This window comes from Aedes albopictus, chromosome 3, assembly GCF_035046485.1.
Source record: "Aedes albopictus strain Foshan chromosome 3, AalbF5, whole genome shotgun sequence".
Taxonomy (NCBI): domain Eukaryota; kingdom Metazoa; phylum Arthropoda; class Insecta; order Diptera; family Culicidae; genus Aedes; species Aedes albopictus.
The window spans coordinates 129,127,154-129,151,856 of record NC_085138.1 but is presented as its reverse complement, the minus strand read 5'-3'; the positions used below and the strand labels follow the sequence as shown (position 1 = coordinate 129,151,856).

Below are 24,703 nucleotides of genomic sequence, written 5' to 3'. Positions count from 1 at the left end.
ACGATCACAATCCCGAATGCCGCCTACAAAGTGCTATCCCAGATCATCTTCCGTCGTCTTTTACCTAAAGTGAATGAGTTTGTGAGAAGTTGTCAAGCCTGTTTCGTTGGCGGCCGCTCGACAACGGACCAGATCTGCACCGTGCGGGACATTCTCCAAAAATGTCGCAAATACCAGATCCCAACGCACCTCCTGTTCAACTACTTCAAGGCGGCTTACGACAGTATCGACCGCAAAGAGCTATGGATAATCATGGACGAAAACGGCTTCTCTGGGCGGCTCACAAGACAAGACTGATCAAAGCGACGATGGACGGTTTATAAAAACTGCGTAAGGGTTTCGAGAGACTTATCTAGTACTCTAGTTCGTTCGAATCTCGCCGGGGACTACGACCAGATGATGGGCTCTTATGCATGCTGTTCAACATCGGCCTAGTAGATGCTATGCGACGAGTCGGGCTCAAGAGCCGGGACACGATGTTCACAAAATCCGGCCATTTTGTCTGGTTTGTGGATGACAAGGATATTATTGCTAGAACCTTTGAACGGTGACAAAACTGTACATTCGCCTGAAACGTGAAGCAGCAAAGATCGGACTGATGGTGATCGCGTCAAAAACGAAGTTCACGAATGGCAGGCGGAACCACGACGGCGAATGTGAACAGTTGGAAAAACGAGAAGAATGCAGCATGGGCGAAAATGCTGCAACACCGTACAAGAGCGAATGAGGCACGTTACAGACAGACGCGGAACAGGCAGAACTCAGTCTACCGGATGAAGAAGCGCCAGCAGGAAGAAAGAAATCGCGAAGCGATGGAAGAGCTGTACCGCGCTAAGGACACACGAAAGTTCTACGAGAAGCTGAACCGCTCGCGCAGAGGCTTTGTGCTACAAGCCGACATGTGCCGAGACAATCACGGGAATATTCTCACGAGCGAGCGTGAGGTGGTCGAAAGGTGGCGGCAGCATTACGATGAGCACCTTAACGGCGACGTTGCAAACACCGAAGGCGACTCGGTAACAGATCTAGGAGTACGTGCGCAGGACGAAAGATTTCCAGCCCCTACCCTCGAAAAGATTGCGAAGAGGAGGTTAGCCGGTTGAAACAACAAACACGGTGGAGAAGCACTGGTGAGTGCACTACACTGGGTCATTACCAAGATTTGGAAGGAGGAAGTATTACCGGAGGAGTGGATGGAAGGTATCGTGTAGAAATACCGCGAATACAACGTGCCCACACATAACTTTTTCATCGCTTTCAAATCGGCGTATGATACTATCGATCGAAAACAGCTTTGGCAGATTATGCACGAATACGGAATCCGGGATAAACTGATACGATTAATCAAGGCGACGATGGATCAAGTGATGTGCGTAGTTCGAGTATCAGGGACACTCTCGAGTCCCTTCAAATCGTGCAGAGGGTTACGGCAAGGTGATGGTCTTTCGTGCTTGCTGTTCAACATTGCGTTAGAAGGTGTAATAAGGAGAGCGGGAATAAACATGCGTGGGACGATTTTCACGAAATCCGTTCAGCTGCTTGGCGATGGCAGAAACGTACATCCGATTAAATAGTGAAGCCAGGCGAATCGGATTAGTCATTAATGTGTCGAAGACAAAGTGCATGATGACAAAGGGCTCCAGGGAGAAATTACCGCGCCTGCCACCCCGAGTTTATATCGACGGTGATGAAATCGAGGCGGTTGAAGAATTCGTGTACTTGGGCTCACCGGTGACCGCCGACAACGACACCAGCAGATAAATTCAGAGGCGCATTGTGGCAGGAAATCGTGCTTACTTTGGACTCCGTAGAACTCTACTATCGAATGAAGTTCGCCGTGACACGAAGTTAATTATCTACAAAGCGCTGATTAGACCGTTAGTCCTCTATGGGCACGAAACATGGACCCTACGTGCAGAGGACCAACGCGCCCTTGGAGTTTTCGAACGGAAGGTGTTGCGTACCATCTACGGCGGAGTACAGATGGAAGACGGGACTTGGAGAAGGCGAATGAACCACGAGCTGCATCAGCTGCTGAGAGAACCAACCATCGTCCACAGGCGGAACCACGAACGACACAACGAGTTCAGGTAGCAGTGTAACGGTTGACGAGAACATGTTCAAGGTGGTGGAGGACTTCGTCTACCTCGGTTCCTTATTACCGGCAGACAGCAACGTTAACCGTCAAATACGAAGACGCAACATCTTTGGAAGTCTGGCCTACCATGGGCTCCACAAAAATCTGGGGTCGAAAAAAAACCCCTCGCATCAAATTTACCAAAAAACGCTCAGAAAACCGATGGTTCTCTAAAGGCTCGAGACCTGGACTATCCTCGAGAACGACATGTAAGCACTCGAAGTGTTCGCGCGGAGGGTGCTTGGAACCTTCTTTGGCGGTGTGCAAGAGAACGGTGTAAAGCGGCGAAGAGGAAAGCTTGCAGCACCCTACGGCGAACCTAGCATCCGGAAGGTGACAAAATCTGGAAGAGATACTAAGGGCGGGGCATGTTGTAAGAATACCGGACAAAAATCCTGCAAAGTTGGTGTTCGCAAGAGATCCGGATGGTACAGGAAGTCCTGGAGGGTAGCGGGCAAAGTAAATCTGAACTGTATTCCTCCCTGTTCCGGATCTTCCGCCTAGTGGCTGTCACTATTTCCAGCGGCGATCGCCCGTTTGCCGGTCTGGCTGGCATGCGCATTTTTTTGTTTTTTTTTTTTTTTTCATTCTGTCAGAATTTCGTCACCAAGTGATGATCTGGTTCTCTTCTGGGTGATAGCAGGGGTAGTTTCCTGTTCCAATGACTTTCCCTATACTGCCGTTCTACGCCCGATTGTCCCATGTTATATGGGAATCCCATATAACATGGGACAATTATGCGTAGAACGGCAGAATACGTTCCGTTGGTTGGTCGGCTCCAGAGGCACGTTCTCCTCCATTTGCGAAATTTATGCCATCACAGATCTTTATACCTTACTATGATAGGGTAGAAAGTCAAAGCAGCGCAACGGCAACCAGTTCGATATAGTAGAATTAGAATAGAATACATTTAGGCGCTGTGATGCACAAGGCCCAATTGACACGTCACACGTGCACAAAGCTATTGTGGTGTATGTGATGTAACTCTCAAAGAACGTTAATAAATTCGAAGTGGAACTATTGTCAAACTTCGCAACTTTCAAGTTCAACGCTTCTGGCAGTCTCGTTATCCACTTCTCACACTCCGTCCGCTTAAGCAAACCAAAAACCTTAAAGCAATATGAATAAGCGCAATTACCATACGCATACCTCTAGCACACCCGTTCGAACTTCGAATAGCAACAACGTTCTCCTATATGCTCCCTCCTGCTGTTGACAGAAGAGAAAGTCAATAATCACCAACAGTACCACCAAACACACGCGACTTGAAATATGCGCGTATGGAGGAAGCGCCGTCGCGTCGCGTCATCGTCGTTGTTAGAGCCCCAGTCCAGAACGTCCAACTGGTTCAACCACATCTACAGCAGCAATAACAACAACAACAACGGTCTGCATGTAGCTAGCAAGTAGGTACTACCTACTAGTGCGCCGGCATGGTTTGGCTCGACGCGGCGCGGTTGGTGATAAGATCCATTTAGTACATAGGCGGCCGTCATCGTTGTCGCAGGGGGTTCTGGCTGGCATCATCATTATCACCATCGGACGTACCGCGTGTTGTATCAGCCCTGAGTTCTGTTGCGTGTTACTCATGTTTCGGATGGTGTGTCATTATTGCCGGGAGATCAGTCCAGATCATCGTCAGCTGTTTGGACGTTGAAGTGGTTCATGTACAACGGTCTCAATGTCAACTTACCAATCGAACGCTGCTGCTGGCATCCCGGGAGATGCCTTATGGTCCGGAGTGTCGTTTCTGCGATCCAAATTATCAGGTTAGCGTGACTGGAATCTTGTATTTTCGTTTTAGTGTTGTGCTGTTAGGCTACCGTCTGTTCAAACACGAGTCGTTGTCGACGGTGTGACGATGGTGTGGCGGTGATCACACGCGAGCCATATTTACCATCCAAATTATGAAAGATACTCTTTGTTGACTGTATCGCCTTGGATGCTGATTACGGGAGATCCACTTTCTCAGATAAGTAGAACTTGTAGTAGGAGATGCGCTGCGCATCTTATCACAAATACCACATTGCATCGTAGTTTTTTTGAAAAAAAAGATGCTCAATGCAACTAACTCGTGAATTTCATTTCAAGAGGAATGTTTCCCGATGTTCTTTCGTAGGTAAATAATTGAATTTTTAGCAACTGGATTGTTCTTCTGCCTTGGAGATCTACCAGGTCCACATTGTTCAAGCGTTTGTCGTAACATTTTGTAGTATCTTATATGATTGTACCATACCTTATACAAATATGCCAACCAGTTTTTAAAAATTTGTACCATAACTCGTGAATTATAGTATTGGAAATGATATTTTGATCGTATTACGCGTACTAGGCAATGTATATTTCATCAATTGGAAGCGGCCTGACGTAAATGTCCAAGAACTTACTTAAATATGCTGAAAAGGTTCGATGCGATAGGATGCAACGATAGTCTACGGTGGATACAACGTTGGCCTATTGCTTTTCGAGCGCTACATCCTCTTATTCTCTCATTTTTCAATGTTTCTGCTGAAGCACTAAAGGGTGATACGGTCAAAATTTGGTCACACAATTTGTTTCATAACTTGAGACTGCGTACACCAAAACAGTTGATTTTTGGGCCAGTATTGGTACATTATATGTAGCATATACCATAAAATTTTCATCAAAATCGGTTCAGTATTTGCGGAGGTATTGTGAATCCTGAAAACTGCAATTTTAAAATTTTGTACAAAGAGGATTAAAAAATAAGAACACATTTTAACTCTTTTTTTTATAGAGCCAGGAATACTGAACCAATTTCAATGAAAATTTTTCTGTGTCTAAAGTATACATATCAAAATGTTGTGTAAAAATTTCATTCAATTTTATTCAGCCGTTACAAAGTTATATTTGTTTAGGTGGTCAAATTTTGTCAAATTTTGTCAAATCAAGTCAAATTTTGGTCACACATTTTTTTTCATAACTTTAGATTGCGTACACCAAAACAACTGATTTTTGGATCAGTAATGGTACATTATATGTAGCTGGTACCATAAAATTTTCATCAAAATCGGTCGAGTATTTGCGGAGATATTGTTGAACCCTGAGATCCGCAATTTTAAAATGTTGTGCAAAGAGGATTCACACATTTTTACTGTTTTATTTATAGAGCCAGAGATACTTAACCGATTTCAATGAAAATTTTTCTGTATGTGAAATATGCATATCAAAATGTTGTGTAAAAATTTCATTCAATTTTATCCAGCCGTTACAAAGTTATATTTGGTTAAATGCCACCCGGTCAGTTTTTTTCATATTCAAACTGCTACAACTTTGAAAGTATTCATACAAAATGGCTCAAAATTATACTAAGAACGTATTTTCATAATAGTACTATACAGTAAAATTTTGATAAAAATCGGAGCAGTATTGGTAGTTCTATAATCAAAATTGTGCTTTATTGACTTTAAATTTCCGAAAATTTACTATGGAGCGCCTTTGTACAAAATTTTAAAAAGATAGGACGATGGTTTTGTCTATATATCAACCAATACTCAACCGATTTTGATGAAAATTTTATGGTATAAGCTACATATAATTGTGGAAACGACCGACTGATAGGCAGAATTTATCCCTCTACAATTGGCTTTTCGGTCCGGAAAATTATGAGCGGGGTGATTCTATTACATCCGACGTTTCGGCCCTTGGTTTGGGCCTTCTTCAGGGAGGTCTAAAATAGGGGTGTTTTATTATCTAAATTCACATTTTGCATTGGGTTCACAAATTTTGGAAAAATCTTACTATAGGGGTACCGCTACTTGTATGTCGCCGGTTGCTTGGCGTAGCGTTGTCGGATTTGGCAGATTTAGTCTGGAAGGTGATCATCGGTTGATGTGTGGGAGTTCTTAATACTTAACAGCGTGTGTTTACCTTGTGTTGGCTATTTGTGGGTAGATGGTGAGGGTGTAGTTATCTAAACTTGGATTTACCACTGCGCCGAACACTAACATGGCGTCTAGACACTGAATACTGGTGTTTGTGGGAGTGGTAATGGAGAATTTTGGGAGATTTTTGTAATATCTCTCTCTGTTTTGTGGGAGAATGTGTGTGAGAGCATCTGTTATCTATGTGTGTGAGATGGTGTTTGGATTTGTTGCTGTTGATCATCTGTTGGTTGCTGGTTGTCGGGGTTGGATGTGCTGGGGTGCTGTGGTGAGGGTGGGTTTGTTTGGGTTTTCTTCATTTGCTTTGCCGCTATTGTTCGTAGAAGCCCGCAGTAGATGGTGCTGAGGCCTTCTACGTCGGTGCGGTGGTTTACTGTACCGGAGGTGTTGTAGATGTGGAAACATTCTAGCAGGGGGAGAGTGGTTCTGTTGTATGTCCTATCTATTATTTTGGTCTGTTGCAGAGCGAAGCGGTGGTCTTCTCGTGCGCAATGTTCGGTTAGAGCTGTTTTTGAGCTCTGTTGGATCATTGCTTGGTCGGTGTTTGTATAGCCTTGATCTCGTAATCGGTTGAGCTGGTTGATATTAGATTGGTGTCCACTTATACGCTTTTTCAGCTTATTCGTGGTCATACCAATGTAGACTTTATCACAGTCGTTACACGGTATCCGGTATATGACGTTGTGTTGCTGCATTGGGTCTATTCGGTCTTTGACTCTGGTGTGTAGGAGTCCGACGGTGTTTACCTTTCGGTTTGCTATTCTTACTGTTGGGTAGTCCTGCTGCAGACATCGGCTTATTCTCTGGCTGAGTTGGGGGATGTACGGGAGGCTGACGTATTTGAATGTTTCGGTTGTTGGGTTTTTCGTTGATGGGGTCGTGGGTGTGCAGGTGTTTTGGTCTGGATCGAGTACGGCGGCGATGGGGATGGCAGCGTTGGTGGTGGCGATGGCGACGGAGGCGGTGGTGGAGGCGGCTTCGGTGATGGTGGTAGTGGTGTGGGCAGGGGTGTGAAGTGGCATAGAGTTGGCATCGGTCGAGATGATGTTGGGTGTTGGCGAGAGTGTTGGTTCGGTGGTGGCTTGCGACAGAGCCCGATAGAAGATGCGATTGATCAAACTGGTTGGATAGTTGTTATTGCGTAGATTGGTGTGGACTATGTTCTTCAGCATTTGTGCGTCGGCTTGTGGTGATAGTGTGATAACTCTCTTGATAAAGTTGGTTATTACATTCATTTTCTGCGGCAGCGGGTGGTACGAGAAGTAGTTGACAAGTCTGCCCGACGATATGGGTTTTGCATACCATTTTGTTGATAGTGTTTGATCATCTCCTCTAATTACTACCACATCCAGGAAAGGTAGCTTGTTTTCGTTTTCAACCTCGACAGTAAACTGGAGATGTTCGTTGTAGGTGTTGAAAACTTGAAGCGTATAGTCGACTTTGTCTTTGGGTAGCACCAAAAAGAAGTCGTCAACATATTTTTTGAGGAAATATATTACGTAATCCAACTTTTGGACTACGGTGTCTATCAGTTTGTCGAGAACCATGTCTGCCAGGATTGGAGACAAGGGACTCCCCATGGCTGTCCCAAATTGCTGGTGGTAGACTTGTGCACGGAACATGAAGTAGCTAGTGTCCAAGCAAAAGGCGACAAGTTCTTGGAACAGATCCAGATTGATCTGCGTGTGTCGTTTGATCTTCTCCCAGTTGCTGAAAACACCTTGTATAACCAGTTCCTTGGGAATGTTTGTAAACAAGGATATCACGTCAAACGATACAATGACATGATTTTCTGGAATCTTCATTCGATTTATCTCCGAAGCAAACGTGAACGAATCCCGTATGTTGTGCGGACTGCACATTGCGTTTTGTAGTATTACGCTGACATACTTGGAGAGTTGGTATGTGGGGCTCGTGATGTTGGGAACGACTGGCCTTAGGGGAAGGCCAGGCTTGTGGACTTTGGGCCATGTTAGTGTTCGGCGCAGTGGTAAATCCAAGTTTAGATAACTACACCCTCACCATCTACCCACAAATAGCCAACACAAGGTAAACACACGCTGTTAAGTATTAAGAACTCCCACACATCAACCGATGATCACCTTCCAGACTAAATCTGCCAAATCCGACAACGCTACGCCAAGCAACCGGCGACATACAAGTAGCGGTACCCCTATAGTAAGATTTTTCCAAAATTTGTGAACCCAATGCAAAATGTGAATTTAGATAATAAAACACCCCTATTTTAGACCTCCCTGAAGAAGGCCCAAACCAAGGGCCGAAACGTCGGATGTAATAGAATCACCCCGCTCATAATTTTCCGGACCGAAAAGCCAATTGTAGAGGGCTACATATAATGTAGCATTACTGGTCCAAAAATCAGCTGTTTTGGTGTACGCAGTCTAAAGTTATGAAAAAAATTGTGTGACCAAATTTTGACCGTATCACCCTTTATCACGGTTTGTTCACTAATCTCACTTTCAGATTACATTTCCTGAGCCGAATTTCACACCATAAACAATCACTAAAACTAAAGTTCTTTCTTAATTATTATCGTGTTATCTTTTTACAGTCATCCCACACAAAATCGTTCTTCCTGTTCGCTCCTTCTAGTTCATACGCAAGCAATGTTGTTGACGTCACTTTATTGATGTTGTTGACGTCACTGTACTAATGCGCTATCAAACGAATGTTATGCGGGCCAAGATTTGAATACATAGTGAAAAAAATGGAAGCATATGAAAAATATCCTTTCGACGAGCTTAAATGATATATTTGTACAGTAAAAATATTTCCAGAAGGGTCGGGATGATAAAGTTTAAGGGGGTGGGGGAGTTGGTTGATAAATAATCTGATTAATGAAACAATACTCTTATATTACATATTTTCAAAATGGTGGGGGCAGATCTTGGCCTGAAGGGGGGGGGGTCTGCTTCCACATCTACCTCTCCTATTTAATCTTATGCATTGCAACCTTATTCTAGTTTTGATTTGCATTTGAACTGCCCCCAAAATTAAAAGCAAACGTTGTTCATTGTTCAGGAATAAGCAGCTCCTTACTGGATTGGATAGCTAGTTACACCCTCTGGATGCGATAAAAATACATAAGTTTGACTATTGTCATGCTACATTTACTAGAATATTATGAAAAAAAAAATGCGAAAACCCATCAAAAAATTTCTGTCCACCACTTTGTATGGAGCCGCCCATAGTGTGTCGACCTACTAAAACCTAATCCCCTTTTTTCCTCACATTTGCAGTACGCTGGTTAGGGATAACTTCAAGAAGGTTGGGTTAGCCTACATGGCTAGCGTTCTACCAGCTACCACCTTAAGTTGTCCTATATCCTCCTGGAAGATTGAGTCGTGGCTAGAACTATAAACTACCCGTTGGACTCATGTTCCTGGAAGGGGAGGGATGGCCAGCTAAACTTGCTGATGGTCGGTCTGCCATTTTCGCTGTAGTTCAAGTATTGCGCGTTTCGCCGTAGATTCTCGGGCAAAAATCTGCAAAACCGCTTATAGATCGTCGCCAGTACATCAAATCATATTCGTGTCTACAATAAGTGCGGAAATTACCCAAGGATTAGGCGCACAGAACATACCGAAACAATTATATACAACTGCGCACATCTATTAGCGTTTTCGAATAGCTGTGCGCGATATTTTTCTTGCTACGGATAATACAATTCGGAAGACCGTGAAAATAACGGAATCCCACTTGTCCGCCCCCGTACACATCTTTTTCTTGTTGCTCAGAGTAATATCTCTACAGCATAACTCTTGCATAGGGGAAGGTTGAGTAATATGCACACCCAAAGCAAACGTGGCCCAATTACTAAGATTAAGATGATTTAATGGGTGTCTTGAGTTTTGAAAGTTAGTTTACATATTTGACTAAAAGACACAACTTTTAACCCGCGTGATATCAAGTTTACCGAATCAAATTAACAATTTAAAAAAGTATTACTTTTTGAATGCTGAAAAACTGTTGGGGGCGAAACGCACCTTGAGGTGGGGCAATACGGCCTCTGGCATTTTCCGCTTTGAATTCTGAGGAAATACCAGGCGGCTCCATCTTACTATTTACGGCAGCAAAAGGAAGGTGTAGGATGGTAGTCAATAGATTGATTCCATATAACCAACGCGCAATCGCTTATATTGCGTACGCTTCATATTAGACAATCTCTCCCAATGTGGAAAATCATAGTTTCCCACGCTTTTCTTTTGAATATTCTTGTCATTCTTGGGCATGTCCGGCTCAATTTTACGTCTAGTTTGCTTGCATCTGACGGAACTGCACTTATAAAATGAAATAGCATGAGGGCGTTTTGCCCCGAGGGTATTACCCCAGGTTACTCTACTCGATCTTTGCTCCACGTAACATGGGCATTTAAAGAGCATATGCTCCGCGGTCTCGTCGCAGTATGCGCATTCTGGACATGGAGGGTAGACTGCATGTCTGAAACAGTGCAGATACCACTTGAAGCACCCAAGACCTGACAGAAATTGTGTCGGGTGAAACGCCTCGCAATGTAGACTGTTCCTCCATTTAGACACGCTCAGTATGAGCCTGTGTGTCCATCTACGCTTGCTGGAGGAATCCCAGTCTCTATGCTATTTCAGACGGTGTTTCGCGCCTCTTAGGCGCATCGCTCGAAGAACTCTTCATCATCCGCCACCACTAGTGCTATGGGCATCAGGCCTGCTAACACTCATACCGCGTCTTTTAATCCTATGGCACATCAATGGGCACACTATGGGTACTCCTGAGTCGCTTGGCGTTTCGGTTCATCACTAGCGCACTCGACTACGCAACGGTACCGTTCCTTATTACGCAGGGTTTCCATTGGAGACCGCTACTGACTGTCAGCTTACGCTTGCTTGAGATTACTGCCGAGCAATTTGATATCATCTTCGCCCTTCTGCAAGCATATTCCACGTTGCAACCTATGTAGGGGTATTAGGGGCATAATGGACACCCTAAGCAAATGAGCATGTTAGACCTGTATAACAGACAAAAACTTAACATATTATCAGTTGGCTTACAACTTTAACTTGTTTCCTACGTATTTCAATTGTTTACAGCTGGTAGAATGTCATTATTGTGAAGAAATAATGAATTGAAAACCGTGTGTTTTTTTAGGCTGGCAGGAAAGGTACGGGGCGAAATGGACACCCATCGGGGCATAATGGACACCCCTCCATATTTTATGCTGTATCTTTGAGAATATCGACCAGTTAAGTAATTTGCCAACGGAGATCAATACCACATATATAATACTCCATCTTAGACGAGTTTACATAACTTCAAAGTTAATTAAATAAATTTTAGGCTAAAATAATCGGATTGATTTTTTTCAAACTCTCTAAAACGCCTAACAGTATGCATCACGCGTACATCCATTCATAATTGGAATTGCCAGTGTTCATTTCGCCCCGTATCGACTACAACATTGAAATTGCTGTTTTGAGTAAGTTCTGATCAAAAATGCAATACTGCATCAATTGCTAAATCTGCGAATACATGTAGATAAACTAAAAATTCATTTGTTTGCATGGTGGACACACTCAATCACTCGTAATACCTTATTTGCTGCCGCTTCGAAATTATAAGAAATCCACCATATGAAAAACATTCTGCAATTTCACTGATATTTTGGTTATTTTGAAGGAATATAAATGGTACTTTTGGTAAATAGAACAATGACTTGTTCCTTTACACTTATGCATTGAAAGTTTTACATAAAAGTCAACGGTTTCGGCAAAAACAGGGGTGTCCATTTCGCCCCGGGTGTCCATTATGCCCCTAATCCCCCTAATTCAAAAAAAAAACCTGGAGATCGTCCTACGTTTTTTTTGGATGACTACCTTGTAGGCACCATTCCAGAGGGTCGTATTGGCTGCCTGGCAGATAGTATCGTAGCACATTCATTTACACGCGTTATTCGCTTTGTTCAGTGCCAGTTTAGCCGTCCTGTACGATTCACTTTGCTCCATTCTACCCTTATCGATGTGGTGCAGTGCTCTGAAACCCGAAGAAATGGTTACGCCGGATTGAACTCGCTATGCTTAAGTCTTTCGGATTGTAAGGCTGAGATACAGTTGGCTCAGTCTTTAATAATCACGACTGGCTGATTAGTATTAGTCGGTTTTGTACCGCTACAACGAGAATGGCCTTGGTCCAAACCTGGCGATTCCTAGACAGGCTGCTGCTGATCGCCATGTTTCCCCCTGCGAAGACAGCGAACTATCGGCGTAATGCCACTGATGATTGTCGTACTTAGTTCAGAGAGTAGTTCTGTGACTGATTGTCGTAGCTAGACAGAACTATTCCCTGCTTTGACATTGTTTTATGTCTTTGCCTTGCGTTCGAGTTTTATTTTGACCCATGCCGGTCACGCTCTCCGGACCAGTCAGTGGGACTTAGTGATTGGTGGTGGTTGGACACTGACAGTCAGTGTGGTGGAGCTAACTGGTAGATTTCTCTAGCAAGTAGGTCCTGGAATTTCCTGTGATATGCTTTGCCTTAGCTTGTAGCAGACTATAGACAGTGAAAGAGCAGACGACTTGCTTCAATTCTATACCACCAGTAATCGTATGTGATCGTAAATGATAAAGTGGAGGCCTTATGCGTGCATTCCTTCATTTAGACGCTTGTAAATTGTACGCATATCGCTTTCACTTTAACATTTTATTCAACATGTTATACGATCACTGGTGGACTGGGTCTCTAATAGCAGTTGCACACCTCCGCTCAAGTAACACTTTTTGATCAAATATACAGGTCGGACTCGATTATCCGGAGTCGGAGACGCTTTACAAGCATATACCCCTGAAACGGAATGTTGTATTAAGCTGAAATTTTGACATTTTGTCAAACTAACTTTGACTAACAAACATCCAAGCTATCCATCATCTCTTCTCGGCTTGGGTTACCTACAGTGCTGTCATGGTAAAATCAGAGCTGGTTACTGAAGATGTAGCAAAGACATTTTATGTCACTCCAAGGGCTTTTTTGCTTCATCGATAGAGCACTGCCCGTGCTCTTAAAAGATCGGACACGGCACACACAATAATATCCAAGAGGCCTCGTCTGGAGGAGCAGGAGCCAGTCACAGACAATCTTCAGTCTTCTTCATTATGTTTCATAGTTTGACGATGGGTATTACCGGCAGGTTTATTATCTTCTTCATGAAAGGTTTTTGTCGGTCAAATTTCCTGACATTTAGTCTTACGATTCAGCTTGGCTGGGAATTATTTTAGGCCAACTCTGAGTTCAACAAATTAAAAAAAACAAAGCCCATGACGAAGAGAACAAAAATGCCGAAAATACACAAGTTCCCTAGCAATTTCCTCTAATTTTCGTTCAGATAATGCTCCATTTAATCAGGGATTTTCTCTGGCATTTATTTGAAAACTCTTCTAGGAAACTTTCAAGAGATTCTTCTGGAGGGTCCTTTAAAGATTTCTTCAAATGTTCCTTGAAGTATTCCTCCAGGTACCTATTGCTTTGGAACTTCCTTCAGGAATTATTTTAGATTTTTTTCAATTAATTTTCTTCCAGAGCTCCATTTTTTTCTCCATTTCTCAAGGGTTCATTTTTTTTCTTTTAAATAATGTGTTCAGTGGTTCTTCAAAGAATTCCCTCAGAACTTTTTTTTTGTTTCTGCCGGATATCCTTTAGATCTCTAGGTATGTATTGCTGATTTGGAGAAAAAATCCGTTTTACAATAAATTAAAAGTTACCAACAACTGCGGTACTGATTTTCACTGAGATATCATCAATCTGCCAAAAGATGCTTTGGATGACACCGATGATTATTATTTGGTGTTGCTTTTCAGTACTAACTATTGCCTATGTAAGCATACTTTGATTTGGCCATTTTCGTTAATGATGGGATGATTTGCATGGCTGCTGAAGGACCTTTACAGCTGCGCTAGAACTCTGTGGCTATCGTAGAGTGAAAATATTTCTAGAAATCCGTGTACAAATCCCTTCAGAAATTGCTTAATCCATATTTCTGTGAGTTCCTTCAGATGTATCTCCGGGAGTTCTTCCAAGAGTTTCTTTAGAAAAACCTCCAGGGGTCTCGCAGAAACTTATTCAGGGATTTCATCAAGAATCACACCAGTATGTTTGTCTGCGATTTCTGCAGACAGTTTTCAAGAGATTCCTTCATAAATTCCTCTACGGTTTTTTCCAGGAATCTAGAAATTTCTCAAGCACTTAAGGTATCTTAAGGTGATTCTTCAGGTATTCTCCCAGATATTATCCTAGGCATTCATCCAGGAATTTCTCCAGACATAACAGAAATTGTTTCAGGAATTTGTCTGGTAGTCGCTCCAAAAAAATCAATATGTTTTTCTAGGAGTTTTCAAAAGTATCTCCGAAAGTCTTTAGGGAATATATCTTAGAAATTCCTTTAAGGGCCCCCTTTTTTAGTAGAAAAATTGTATCCCATAAAAAATAACTCCGCAATCCTGAAAATCTGTATTTCATAACGCCATATGTAGGGTGCGTGTGTCATCAGTAGTCTCACGCTCCCATATTCATCCTATCCGAAAACAAGCGATTACGGAACCGATTGATTCCGTTCTTTTTGTTTTCATGGGTGCTCACTTCTAACAAAAAATGCAAAAATAAGACAGCGCTTAAATCCTTTGTTTTTCGTAGGATGAAAATGGAAGCCACATGCTTAATAAGGGAACCAATACCCTACAAATGCCTGGAGATCTGTATAGAATAATATTTTAAAGACATCTAAGGAGATATTATTCAATCAGCTATTCGGAAGTACGTAACGAGCAAAATATCCTCAGGTTGTTTTGTTGTTCTTAAGCCGCCGTAAGTTATACAGTTTGCCAAATTAACTTTAGATTTTCGTAAGTTAGACCTTATGAAATGGCCTTTACGTAATTCATAATGATTATCATGAATTTCATAAGGGGCTGTTCATAAACCACGTAGACTTTTTGGGGGGAGGGGGGGTCTGGCCAAAGTCTACGCTCCATACAAATTTCAAAATTTTTGTATGGACAAAAGTCTACGAGGGGGGAGGGGGGTCTGAGATGGCCAAATTTTGGTCTACGTGGTTTATGAACAGCCCCTAAGGTCGCTCTATGACGCAAAGCCAACACAGAGCTTGGCTTCTTTACATATTTAGCAACACGGTATTCCCAAGCGTCGATAGCCGTGTGGGTACACTCAGCCAAATAATCTTAAGATTTCCATTAGTCCCAACTTATGAAATGGCCTTTAAACAATTCATAATGATCCGAATGCATTTCATAAGGTCGCTCTATGACGTAAAATCTTCTCACAGTTTGGCTTTTATATCTGTTTAGCAACATTGATTTCCCAAGCGTCGGTAGCCGTGTGGATAAGACACGAGCTCAGTGATCCCGACGTTCATGGACCGAGTCCAGTCTGCATCATTTTGAGATTTTTTTGTTCTTTTTATAAGTCTATCTTATGAAATTTGTCATAATAAGCACGATCATTTTTCATAAGGTATTCTTATTGCATCCATAAGTTTTAGTTATATATAATGCTATAGCAAATTTTCATAAGGTATTTCGATGAATTTCGTAAGCTTTTTTCGCTGAGTGTAATACATGAGCTAAATGATCCCGACAGTCATGGATCAATTCCAGTCTGCACTATTTTTTTTTTGCTCTTTTCATAAGTTTCTCTTATGGAACTATTCATAACAAGCACGGTTTTCATAAGATATTGTTATGGCTTCATAATTTTTAGATACGGCTAAAATCCATAAGGTATTTTGATGCATTTCGTTGTTTTTTTGCGCTGAGTGTAGAGGTTCTCTTTAAAGTCCATTCACAAACCACGTAGACTTTTTGGGGGTAGGGGCGGGGGGTCTGGTTAAAGTCTACGCTCCATACAAATTTCATTTTTTTTTTTTCAAAGTATAAGTACAAGGGGCGAGAGGGGGATCTGAGATGGCCAAAATTGAGTCTACGTGGTTTATGAACAGCCCCTTACGCTTTATGCGTTTTACAGGATCCTTGTCAGGACGCTGTTTGAATCCATTCCCAAGTAACAATTTCAATTCCTTTTAGATTTGATTATTTTTTATGAAAGCTTTATCTTGTTTTTATCAAGAGAAAACAATATTCGTTCGTTTTCGGTTGTGAAGTTGACTTCAAGTTAATTTTGAAATTCGCGCATAAAACAACTGGATTCACTAGAGCATTATATCTTATTAATATGTTTTAAGATGTATTTGAAGTTATTTTTAACAAATAACATCAACGTATTTTATTTAATACGTCCGATTTTTAATCATTATTCCTGCTTTTCGTTCCAGATCTACTGGAAGGACTTCGTCCCGGTTCGCCCAAGCCGGGTCACATCGAGCGCGTCGCCTCACCGAACAATCAAAGTGGCGGGGGAGGCGGAGGAGACACGGCAGCAGGTTTCAACGACGATGACCCGGTTACGATCCAGCGTTTCCTCAAGATCAACGTGCGGCACATCACCGACGGCCAGGGTGTGGTCGGCGGTGTCCTGTTGGTCACCCCCAATGCGGTCATGTTCGATCCGAACGTGTCCGATCCGCTAGTCATCGAGCATGGGCCGGAAAGCTACGGCGTCATTGCGCCCATGGAGTACATCGTGAATGCCGCCATCTTTAACGACATTGCCCACATGCGGGTGCAGGGTGCTACCGGGGGTAACGAAACGGCCGAGAAAGCCGAAATCTACTACCCAGTGCCGGAGAAGTCCTGCTCGCGCTGCGACACCCATTCACCCGGGAAGGACTCCCTCCTGGTGAAGGACGAAACCTTCCCGGAGCTGGGCGTTGGCTCGGTCGAAGGCTGTGACGATCAGGAGAGTATCTGCTCGAGCAACGAACGCGAAGGGGATGCCTTCCCGAAGGCCTTCGAACGGGATCTAGTCACGCCAAACAACCTCCAGCGGCTGCATGGCGATTCCACCGAGAGCGGTGGCAGTTCGGAGAAGCCTCCGTCGGCGGAACCACCCTACCTGAGCTACGATCGGGACTCGCAATCGCAGACTCCGAATTCGCTGGACAACAGCAGCACCGGGGGACAGGAGCCGAGTGCCAAGGGTACCGACAAGACTGACAGCAGCAGTAAACCTAACAGCAGTATTCTAGAGGACCCAACGGTTCGCACCTTGGAGGATAGGAGACGAAGCTTGCTCGATCAGCATTGGGCCATCCCCAGCAAAGATAGGTAGGTTTACGTTGTTGTGCGTGTGGTTGTTCTTACCAGTTTGGTAGCTTGTTTGTGATCTACCCTTCCCTCTATGTCGATGGATACGAAGAAAGAAAAGGAATCAATTTAATATCGAATTCTAGAAAAGATTTCAAAGGGTATTCAGAAGAGGTTTCAACGGCTTCAGGAGAATTTCACGGGGGGGCTCAAGATGCTTCAGAGCAATTCAGGAGATGTCATTGAGGTTTAAAGGAGTTTGTCGCGATTCCAAGGGTTTCAAGGTATTTCAGGGTAGTTTCAGAGAGGTCTCCAGGCGTTTTAGTAGATTTAAGGGGTTCAGTTTTGTTTCAGGTCAGTTTCAAAAGGTTCGAGAGAGATTTGGGGGAATTTTTCGGGAATTTCACGGGGTTAGGAAAAAAAAGCTACAATTGTATGTTTATCGCACTCGTTAAATGATTTTCAAGGATCCAAATTTCTAATACAAAACAGTAAAATTCCAATTCATCATCGATAAGCCATCGACCCCTCTTCCTTTTCCAGTGAAATTTTTAAACTATTTTTCAAACTAAACAAACTCTTTAAACAAAAACTAATCGGCTCCCGCAACAAATGCACCCTGAAAACTAACTTGCATGGGGTATGTGCAGCAATTGGCACCAAAACCAATCTTGGTTTGAAAATTTCACATAAATTTTTCTTTTCACGTTCGTGTCCCGTATGTTCCTCGTTTCTCGTGATCCGTGTCATCGTGTGGTGGTCGTCCGTCGATATCCGTCCGTTTAGAATAAAATGTAATTGCAATAAAACCTTATCTCAAAGATCGCTGGACGACGAGGAAGCCGCCAGCACCGGAAGCGGTGCCACGGCAACCTCTAGCGGAACAGCTCCGCCTGCCATCGGAGGTGGTGCTGGAGTCGGAGGGGATGACGTTGTGGCTGTCGGAGCCGGTGGTCAACTGGTGAAACAATCTTGTCACGATTCCGGAATCGACATCCGGGATCCCAACACACTGCCATCTAGTGGTGGAGCACCGGCAGCGGCGACGGCTGCTGGAGCTGCAGCTGCTGCGAATCAAGCAGAAATTCCGGTCGTAGCACCGATTCCCACCAAAAAAGTCTACAGCGATGCCGACATTGTGCTCAGCGCCGATTGGGTGCCTCCTCTGACTATCGCCCCGACGCACTTTGTCGATAGTTCGGCGAGAACCTCCTCAACCACCTCGTCGCAGCACAGTTCTCTGTCTACTACTCAGGCCGAAGCTGCCAGCCGGAAGAAGGCATCTAGCGTGAGCTTCAGCGTGGAGGAACACGATGGTCAAGGGGGCGGCTCCCAGATGGACAAAGGTGGCGAAACCAAGAAGAATAAGGTAAGTTTCCATGAGATTCATATTACATATACCCTGTCGATGGGAAGAAGATGCTTCATTGTCATGGTTACTAACATTTTGTATCCCTATTTTAGATGCTAAAACGACTGTCCTACCCCCTGGCCTGGGTGGAAGGTTTGACCGGCGAAGGAGGCAGCACCACCCACAAATCGGATTCGATCGAGTCCGCACCCAACACCGGAGATTCCAATCAAAGTGTATTTTCCAAAGTTTTCTCGAGGTAAGGTCTAATGTAAGGTTTTATTCGAACACATTTTTCTCTTTTGAAATCTTGATTTGCACCTTAGTTAGTTTGAAGTCAGAATTTACACGACTGATATTTTTATGCACTTACAACACACTTTTGAATTTTCTCTGAATTATTCTAGAAATTATTTTGACTGAACACACACAAAGTTATGCACAAATGCACAATTAGTTTGTTTTATAACCGAAACTTGTTTTACTTCATTTACAAAAGCAAATAATTTCTTTTGTTTCATTAAAATGCAATAAAAAACCATTTAAAAATGCAATTCTTTTCACGATTTTCTTACTGAAAACGTTTTGCACTTTTTCATTGTCTTTCCTTCGTACAAAACTGCAAATTGCCTCCCGACCTCTCCGAAATCCGACCACTATAATCGGCAACCGCCCTCATCCTAAAGCTCCCCCATCACGCTGGTGTCGGAACTGGGGGGCAATTTGTTTTTGTCGAAGACCCCCTCGGAAGATTCGGGTGGCTCGCCGGTGCCTCCGTTGACCCCGCATGACGGTCACCACCAGTTGCACCACCAGCAGAGTGGTGGCAGCAGCAGCGGCGGCGGTGGAGGAGCCACCGCCTCGTCGATCGGGTAAGAAGCTGGCCGGCTCCGCGGTCTGATCACGACTGCCGGAAGCGCGGAGTCGAACGGCTCAATTTGCACGCACCAGATGTCGTAACTCTCGTTGTAGATATCCCTCCCCCATCTTTCAATGTGTATATGTGTTGCTGTCCTTTTATTTCTGATTTGTGATTGGTTCAATAAATCTAGACCAACATTTGAAAAGGGCGGAAGAGCCAAAATGTAAACAAATCACTTTTCAGCATAGTTTGATGAAACAACTCATAAACATATGATTTTTCCTGACGTTAGCTCAAAAATGAGTTTCCACTTCTGGAAAGCAATAATTTAAATAAAGGCGGATTTCCACATCTGATTTTTATCACTTCATTTGGTTGTTCCGCCAATGATCTTGCGCCTTTGAAAAAAGCACAAAAATGCACAAAATTGTTAACACTGTTGAATAAACAGTCGAGAACAGCATCTCGCCATTCATATTTATCAAATTTACATAAAACTTTTACTCCCACTTTTGATTAAAGTCGCCCCAAACTACTTACACCGTTATTAAAAAGCCTTCGTCATTACGTCGTGCTTCGGCGCCCATCAAAATGTCTGAGTGGAAATCCGCCGCGCACTTATTGCTCTTGTTGCGCACGGATGGTTCTTACGCCCAAGATCAAATCGTGCGTTTTTCATCGTAAAATTCAATAAAGTCGCTGACTGACTGCAATAAGTGGCGATAATATGGCTTCAATGTCTATTCAGGATATATTTTCTCCAAAGGATTTGGATGATATGCAGCTGGTAAAGCTTCAGTGATAAAAATGTTAGCGAATGGTCTCAAATCTATTGACCGGCATAGGTCACAGCAGGTAGATTCAGCAAAAGGTGATATTGAGAACCAGGCCCGTGCACAGAAAAGGCGACAAGGGAGGGGTTTTACCCAATTTTAGCAAAGGGTGAAGGAGGCCTTGTGTATAGAGTATCGGCAATGGGAAGAGTTTAACCCCCAAAACCCATCCGTTGTACACGGGCTTGTTGGGAACATAATATGCTGCCTGTACTTCCCCATCGGTACTGTAGCTATATTTTTTTTTTCAACGCGCATTATGGACAATGGCAGGGACAACTCCCTCCTTTGCTGTATGATACTAGATAAACTGTAAAGAGTTGTTGTTCATAGATAAGAGCTAGAATATAGATTTCAATCGAAATCTGATTTCCATTGCATTTTACTCATTGTTTTTTTACCACTCATCGTAGGCAACGTCAAGAGAAAATTAAACTTCAATTAGTTACTTTTAGTTAAGAAAGCTTCAAAATCAATTTATTGCAGTGGATTAGGTTCAAAATCTTTTGCATTCCACTAATTTCGATACAAAATTTCTTCGGGCGTAACAACAAACGCGATCGATTCTAGGTAATATTGACCAGGCGTAATTCCAGTGCTGGCGACCAAGCGGCGTAGCATGTCGGGCGTAATGACCAATGAGTTTTTATTTGGGCGTAATTTTCATTTCATTCATTTTCTTCAAGGAAAAACACTTGTTTGTACTTTATGACATAAAATCACCAAGAGGATAGTGTTTTCTTCTAAAACAACGAAAAAGATTGAGTGCACACGCACAAAGTGTTAAATAGGAATTAGTTTTAGATTGTGAAACTTTGCAAGCGTTTTTCTCGATTCTAACATTTTGGATATCCGCCCTTTTCACATGTTGGTCTAGAAATGTGTTTACAAATATTATTTAATTCACTTATGTTTTGTTAATGCGCTATTCAAAGTAACTGTGTCTTTGATTGTAACAGGATTGAACAGACGACTTAACAAGCAAAAACTCAGATCTGTTTTTGTTGAGTGTTTATCAAAGTTGGCAAATACATTACAATTTATTGATTCATAAACTTCCAAACAAGTAACTTTGCTGATAAGATGAACAAAGAAATAATATATGTTTTTTTTTCTATTCGTTTATTTAAGGCTCAATTGTTTTATACAAAACTCTACGGAGCCAATGGTCATGTAAAAAAGTGTTATTACAAAATAATCATTTCAATGGAATCAATAACGAGTCCTACGGGCGACTTTTACTTTCGGTCCTGAACTAGAACCGGAACGAGAAGCCGCATACTGGGTACGTCGTTGAAAAGCCTCTGGGTTCCTCATAGCATCTTGGATTGCTCTTGCGACCTCCTCCAACGTTTCAATACCTTCTTTCCGCCTTTTTTCCTTTTCAGAATCAGCTGCTGTCCCATGAACGACCAACTCCTCTTCCTCCGCTTGAAGTTCTTCCGTGTTCTCCTCTTCTTCGTCTTCTTCCTCCAAAACTTCGATAACTTCGCCATCCGATAATGCTGGAAAGTCCCGCTCTACTAAAATTGTTTCCTTTTCCGACACGATATCCGCGTAAGAACTAGATGTAGCATTCGCTTCCTTATTGTGCCGAGTTTTTCGCTTTGGACAAGATTCTTTCCGATGTCCGACTTCATGACATTGAAAACAGGTATCCTTCAATCCGTCATAGAAAATCTTTGCTTTTTTATTAGCAACATCGATTGTTGGTGGGATGTTTCTTTCCACCTCCATGTGCACTACTCGAACCCCATTGTACATGTGGTCGAGGCCACACTCCGGTGGGAATTTCTCCCGGGTGATGCGTTCAACCCTTCCAAATTTTCCAAGTGCCAACGACAAATCGTTATCGGGCAATTCCGGTGGCAAGTCGAACACCCTCACGTATCGCATAGTTACACCCGCGATCGACATTCGGACGTCTACCGACCTACCGCTTTCATAAATGAACCGACATGGTTCTATGTTTTTCCTTAAAGCGTCCTGCATAGCCTCCTGCGTTATAAACTTTATGAACAGCGATCGTTCTTCTGCCGTTCTATATGTTGTTTCCACCAGCATCAGATCTGTGTTCAGCCGTTTTAAAAACTTAGCAATTTCAATCCACGCCGGGCGAGGACTACCGGCTGGAAAACGAAACTGCACAGTGTTCACTATCATTTCGCTCATGACGGATGGTTGCTATTTTTTGGTACAGAAAGCAACACCGAGAAACGTATAATAATGTGAACGACCGGGTACAAAGCGCGCTCGAAAACTGGATTCTATACAGCCTAAGCTGTTGACAATGGAACACGCGAAGAGCACATTTGCCTACGTCTGCACCGGACGGCGGTAGCGAAAAAACTGAAGAAATAATATATGTATAGCCCTTTGTACTTTGAAACATTTTTGGTGTTAAAAAAGTATGCTATTTTTTTTTAACTCAGTTCCTGAAAAATCAACTTCATCATATGCCTTAGAAGATGGACACAAAAAGATGTCGATTATTTTACGAGATGAACCAGCCGAGGGCTGAAAATCTCGATAATAAAGAAAAATCATAATAAAATAATAATAATGTCGATTATCAATAATCATCCGCTATTACAATGGAAGTTGAAAAATTCCGCAAAATTTTACGTTTCAGTTTCACTTCACTTACGATTTCACATTTTTTTTTCTCGTTTTGCGTATAACGAAGGCAATCGCGCCAAAGCAGCAGCTAGCTGAACTGTCCTTCATCACCGTCAATTTTCATTTTGCCAGACCACAAAAACTCTGTGGTATTTCAAAGTTGAATTTCACTGAGGTGGAATCAAGCAGTTCAACTAAATCAATAAATTATTTTTTTCCGTCTGTAAAATGTAAACAACAAGTTGTCTTCGTCTAGGGAGGACGCAGGCAAATGTGTGCGTCGATGTTCTGCATACGACACATTGCATTTCACAACCACAGAGAAATATTTCTTTGTTGCACTAAAATGGCGTATTTTGTAAATATTAATTGATTTTTTTTTCCATTCGTAGGGTAATTTTCCAATTTTTGCACGGCTAAAAATTCGCCATTTATTGCACATCTCATAAGAATAACATGGAGTGTGCAGCAATGGTCGAGTTTTTTTTTATTTTTAATCATTTAACCTAATTTTCAGCTCTGTTGTCCAATAGGGCACTGCGTGAGCGATTCCAATTGGAATCTGTACTTACACTTTGTACAGCGCATAAATGTATTATTTTCTAATTCGAACTTGTGCCTTTGTGCTGATTTCATTTTGCTACCCTGTCCACGGTAGAATGATGAGCACGATGATGCTGATGTGTGGCTGCCGTTCCTTTTCCAGTCCAATTGGGTTTTTAAATTTGAAAAAATGTATTGAATTTTTAATTTTATTCGAATGAGCACCTTTTTCTGAGCTACTATGATTTTTTTCAGATTTTTAGAACTTCATTTTGGTACCCAAAATCAATTTCAAAGAGATTTTTTTGAATTTACCTGTTGACAGCTGGGCAACTGCTTGACAGCTCCGCCCAGTACAAAATGCAACGAGGGGTGATTCGACAAATCGCTCCCATACAAACTTCAAATTTATTTTTAAATATTGTCGTCGCGGTTGAAACCCGAAGTTTCCTCACACACGACAATCGATTTTTCTCAAAATTCATACGTGAAACCTAACGTCGGACGTAGTGCGCTGGACAGCGGACCTGGCCCTCTATCCAGCGCACTGTGCCCGACGTACGTCCGACACACGGTTTAGGAGAAACATCGATTTTCGCGTGTCAAAAATTCCGATTTTTAACTGCACGAACAATAGGTTCCCGTGCACCAAGATTCATGAAAATTTGAATTTGGGTCTGTTTGACATGCAGATTCAGAATATGGAAAAATCTCAAAATCGCTAAAGAAGCCAATTGGGGGTCGTCCATTATGAGTTGCGGTTCACCGATTTCCAAATTCTGGGTGTGTTAGAGCTATATGCTTCGAATTCGCTTAGGAGGGTCATGTGTCAGCTGCTCTCGGGGGGAAGAGCAACTGACGAAAAATTGCAATGTGTGGTAGAAACTCACTTTTTTCATAAATGTTGATAGAGTATAATAATTGATGTCTAGCGAATTTGCAGATCGCAGAAAAATATACAGTTTTTAGTGGAATACAATAAGAAGACTGCTGGGATTCGTCAGGTAATTCCTGCTAAGAATCATCCAAGAATACTTGGAGGACTCTCTAAGAGTAATTACTGAAGAATTCCCAGTTGAAATTGTTTGAGAAAACCAAGAAGAATTTCAGAGGAAATTTTAATATGAATATCTGAATAAATCCTAGCTGGTATTTCAAAAGAAAATCCTTGGCTTAATCACTGGAACGACTTTAGTTACTTTTTTCGACAGTCTTAGGGAATCAAACTACAGTCAAAATAAATCTAAAACTC

At 42.5% G+C, this 24,703-nt stretch overlaps 2 protein-coding genes and 1 long non-coding RNA gene across 20 annotated transcripts in view; 2 read left to right on the top strand and 1 right to left on the bottom strand.

The window, feature by feature from the left end:
- The window catches only part of LOC109622365 (TLD domain-containing protein 2), a 768,101-nt gene that overhangs the window by 589,330 nt on the left and 154,068 nt on the right, over nt 1-24,703 (top strand). For 10 of the 18 annotated variants that reach the window (XM_062860670.1, XM_062860669.1, XM_062860666.1 and 7 more), the window contains 4 exons: nt 16,373-17,264; nt 18,030-18,612; nt 18,708-18,853; nt 19,281-19,466. In XM_062860670.1, coding sequence (XP_062716654.1) covers nt 16,373-17,264; nt 18,030-18,612; nt 18,708-18,853; nt 19,281-19,466 — 1,807 coding nt within the window. Of the gene's footprint in view, nt 1-3,628; nt 3,907-16,372; nt 17,265-18,029; nt 18,613-18,707; nt 18,854-19,280; nt 19,467-24,703 lie in introns of those variants that run through there. The other 8 variants (XM_062860663.1, XM_062860665.1, XM_062860664.1 and 5 more) reach the window with 4 other exon arrangements.
- On the bottom strand, nt 5,700-8,003 carry LOC134292023 (uncharacterized). Its single transcript, XM_062860681.1, has 3 exons — nt 6,029-8,003; nt 5,900-5,968; nt 5,700-5,828 (listed from the first exon to the last, which is right to left on the bottom strand). Exon 1 carries the CDS (start codon nt 7,902-7,904, stop codon nt 6,219-6,221), a length of 1,686 nt encoding a protein of 561 aa, XP_062716665.1. The 5' UTR covers nt 7,905-8,003; the 3' UTR covers nt 5,700-5,828; nt 5,900-5,968; nt 6,029-6,218.
- LOC134292025 (uncharacterized) lies at nt 8,027-8,389 on the top strand. Its single transcript, XR_009999414.1, has 3 exons — nt 8,027-8,091; nt 8,152-8,220; nt 8,292-8,389. It is a non-coding gene; the product is annotated as an uncharacterized LOC134292025 (long non-coding RNA).

What these genes read in the sequence shown, in the direction of transcription:
- LOC134292023 (XM_062860681.1), bottom strand. Translation starts at nt 7,904, where the DNA reads ATGTGCAGTCCGCACAACATACGGGATTCGTTCACGTTTGCTTCGGAG.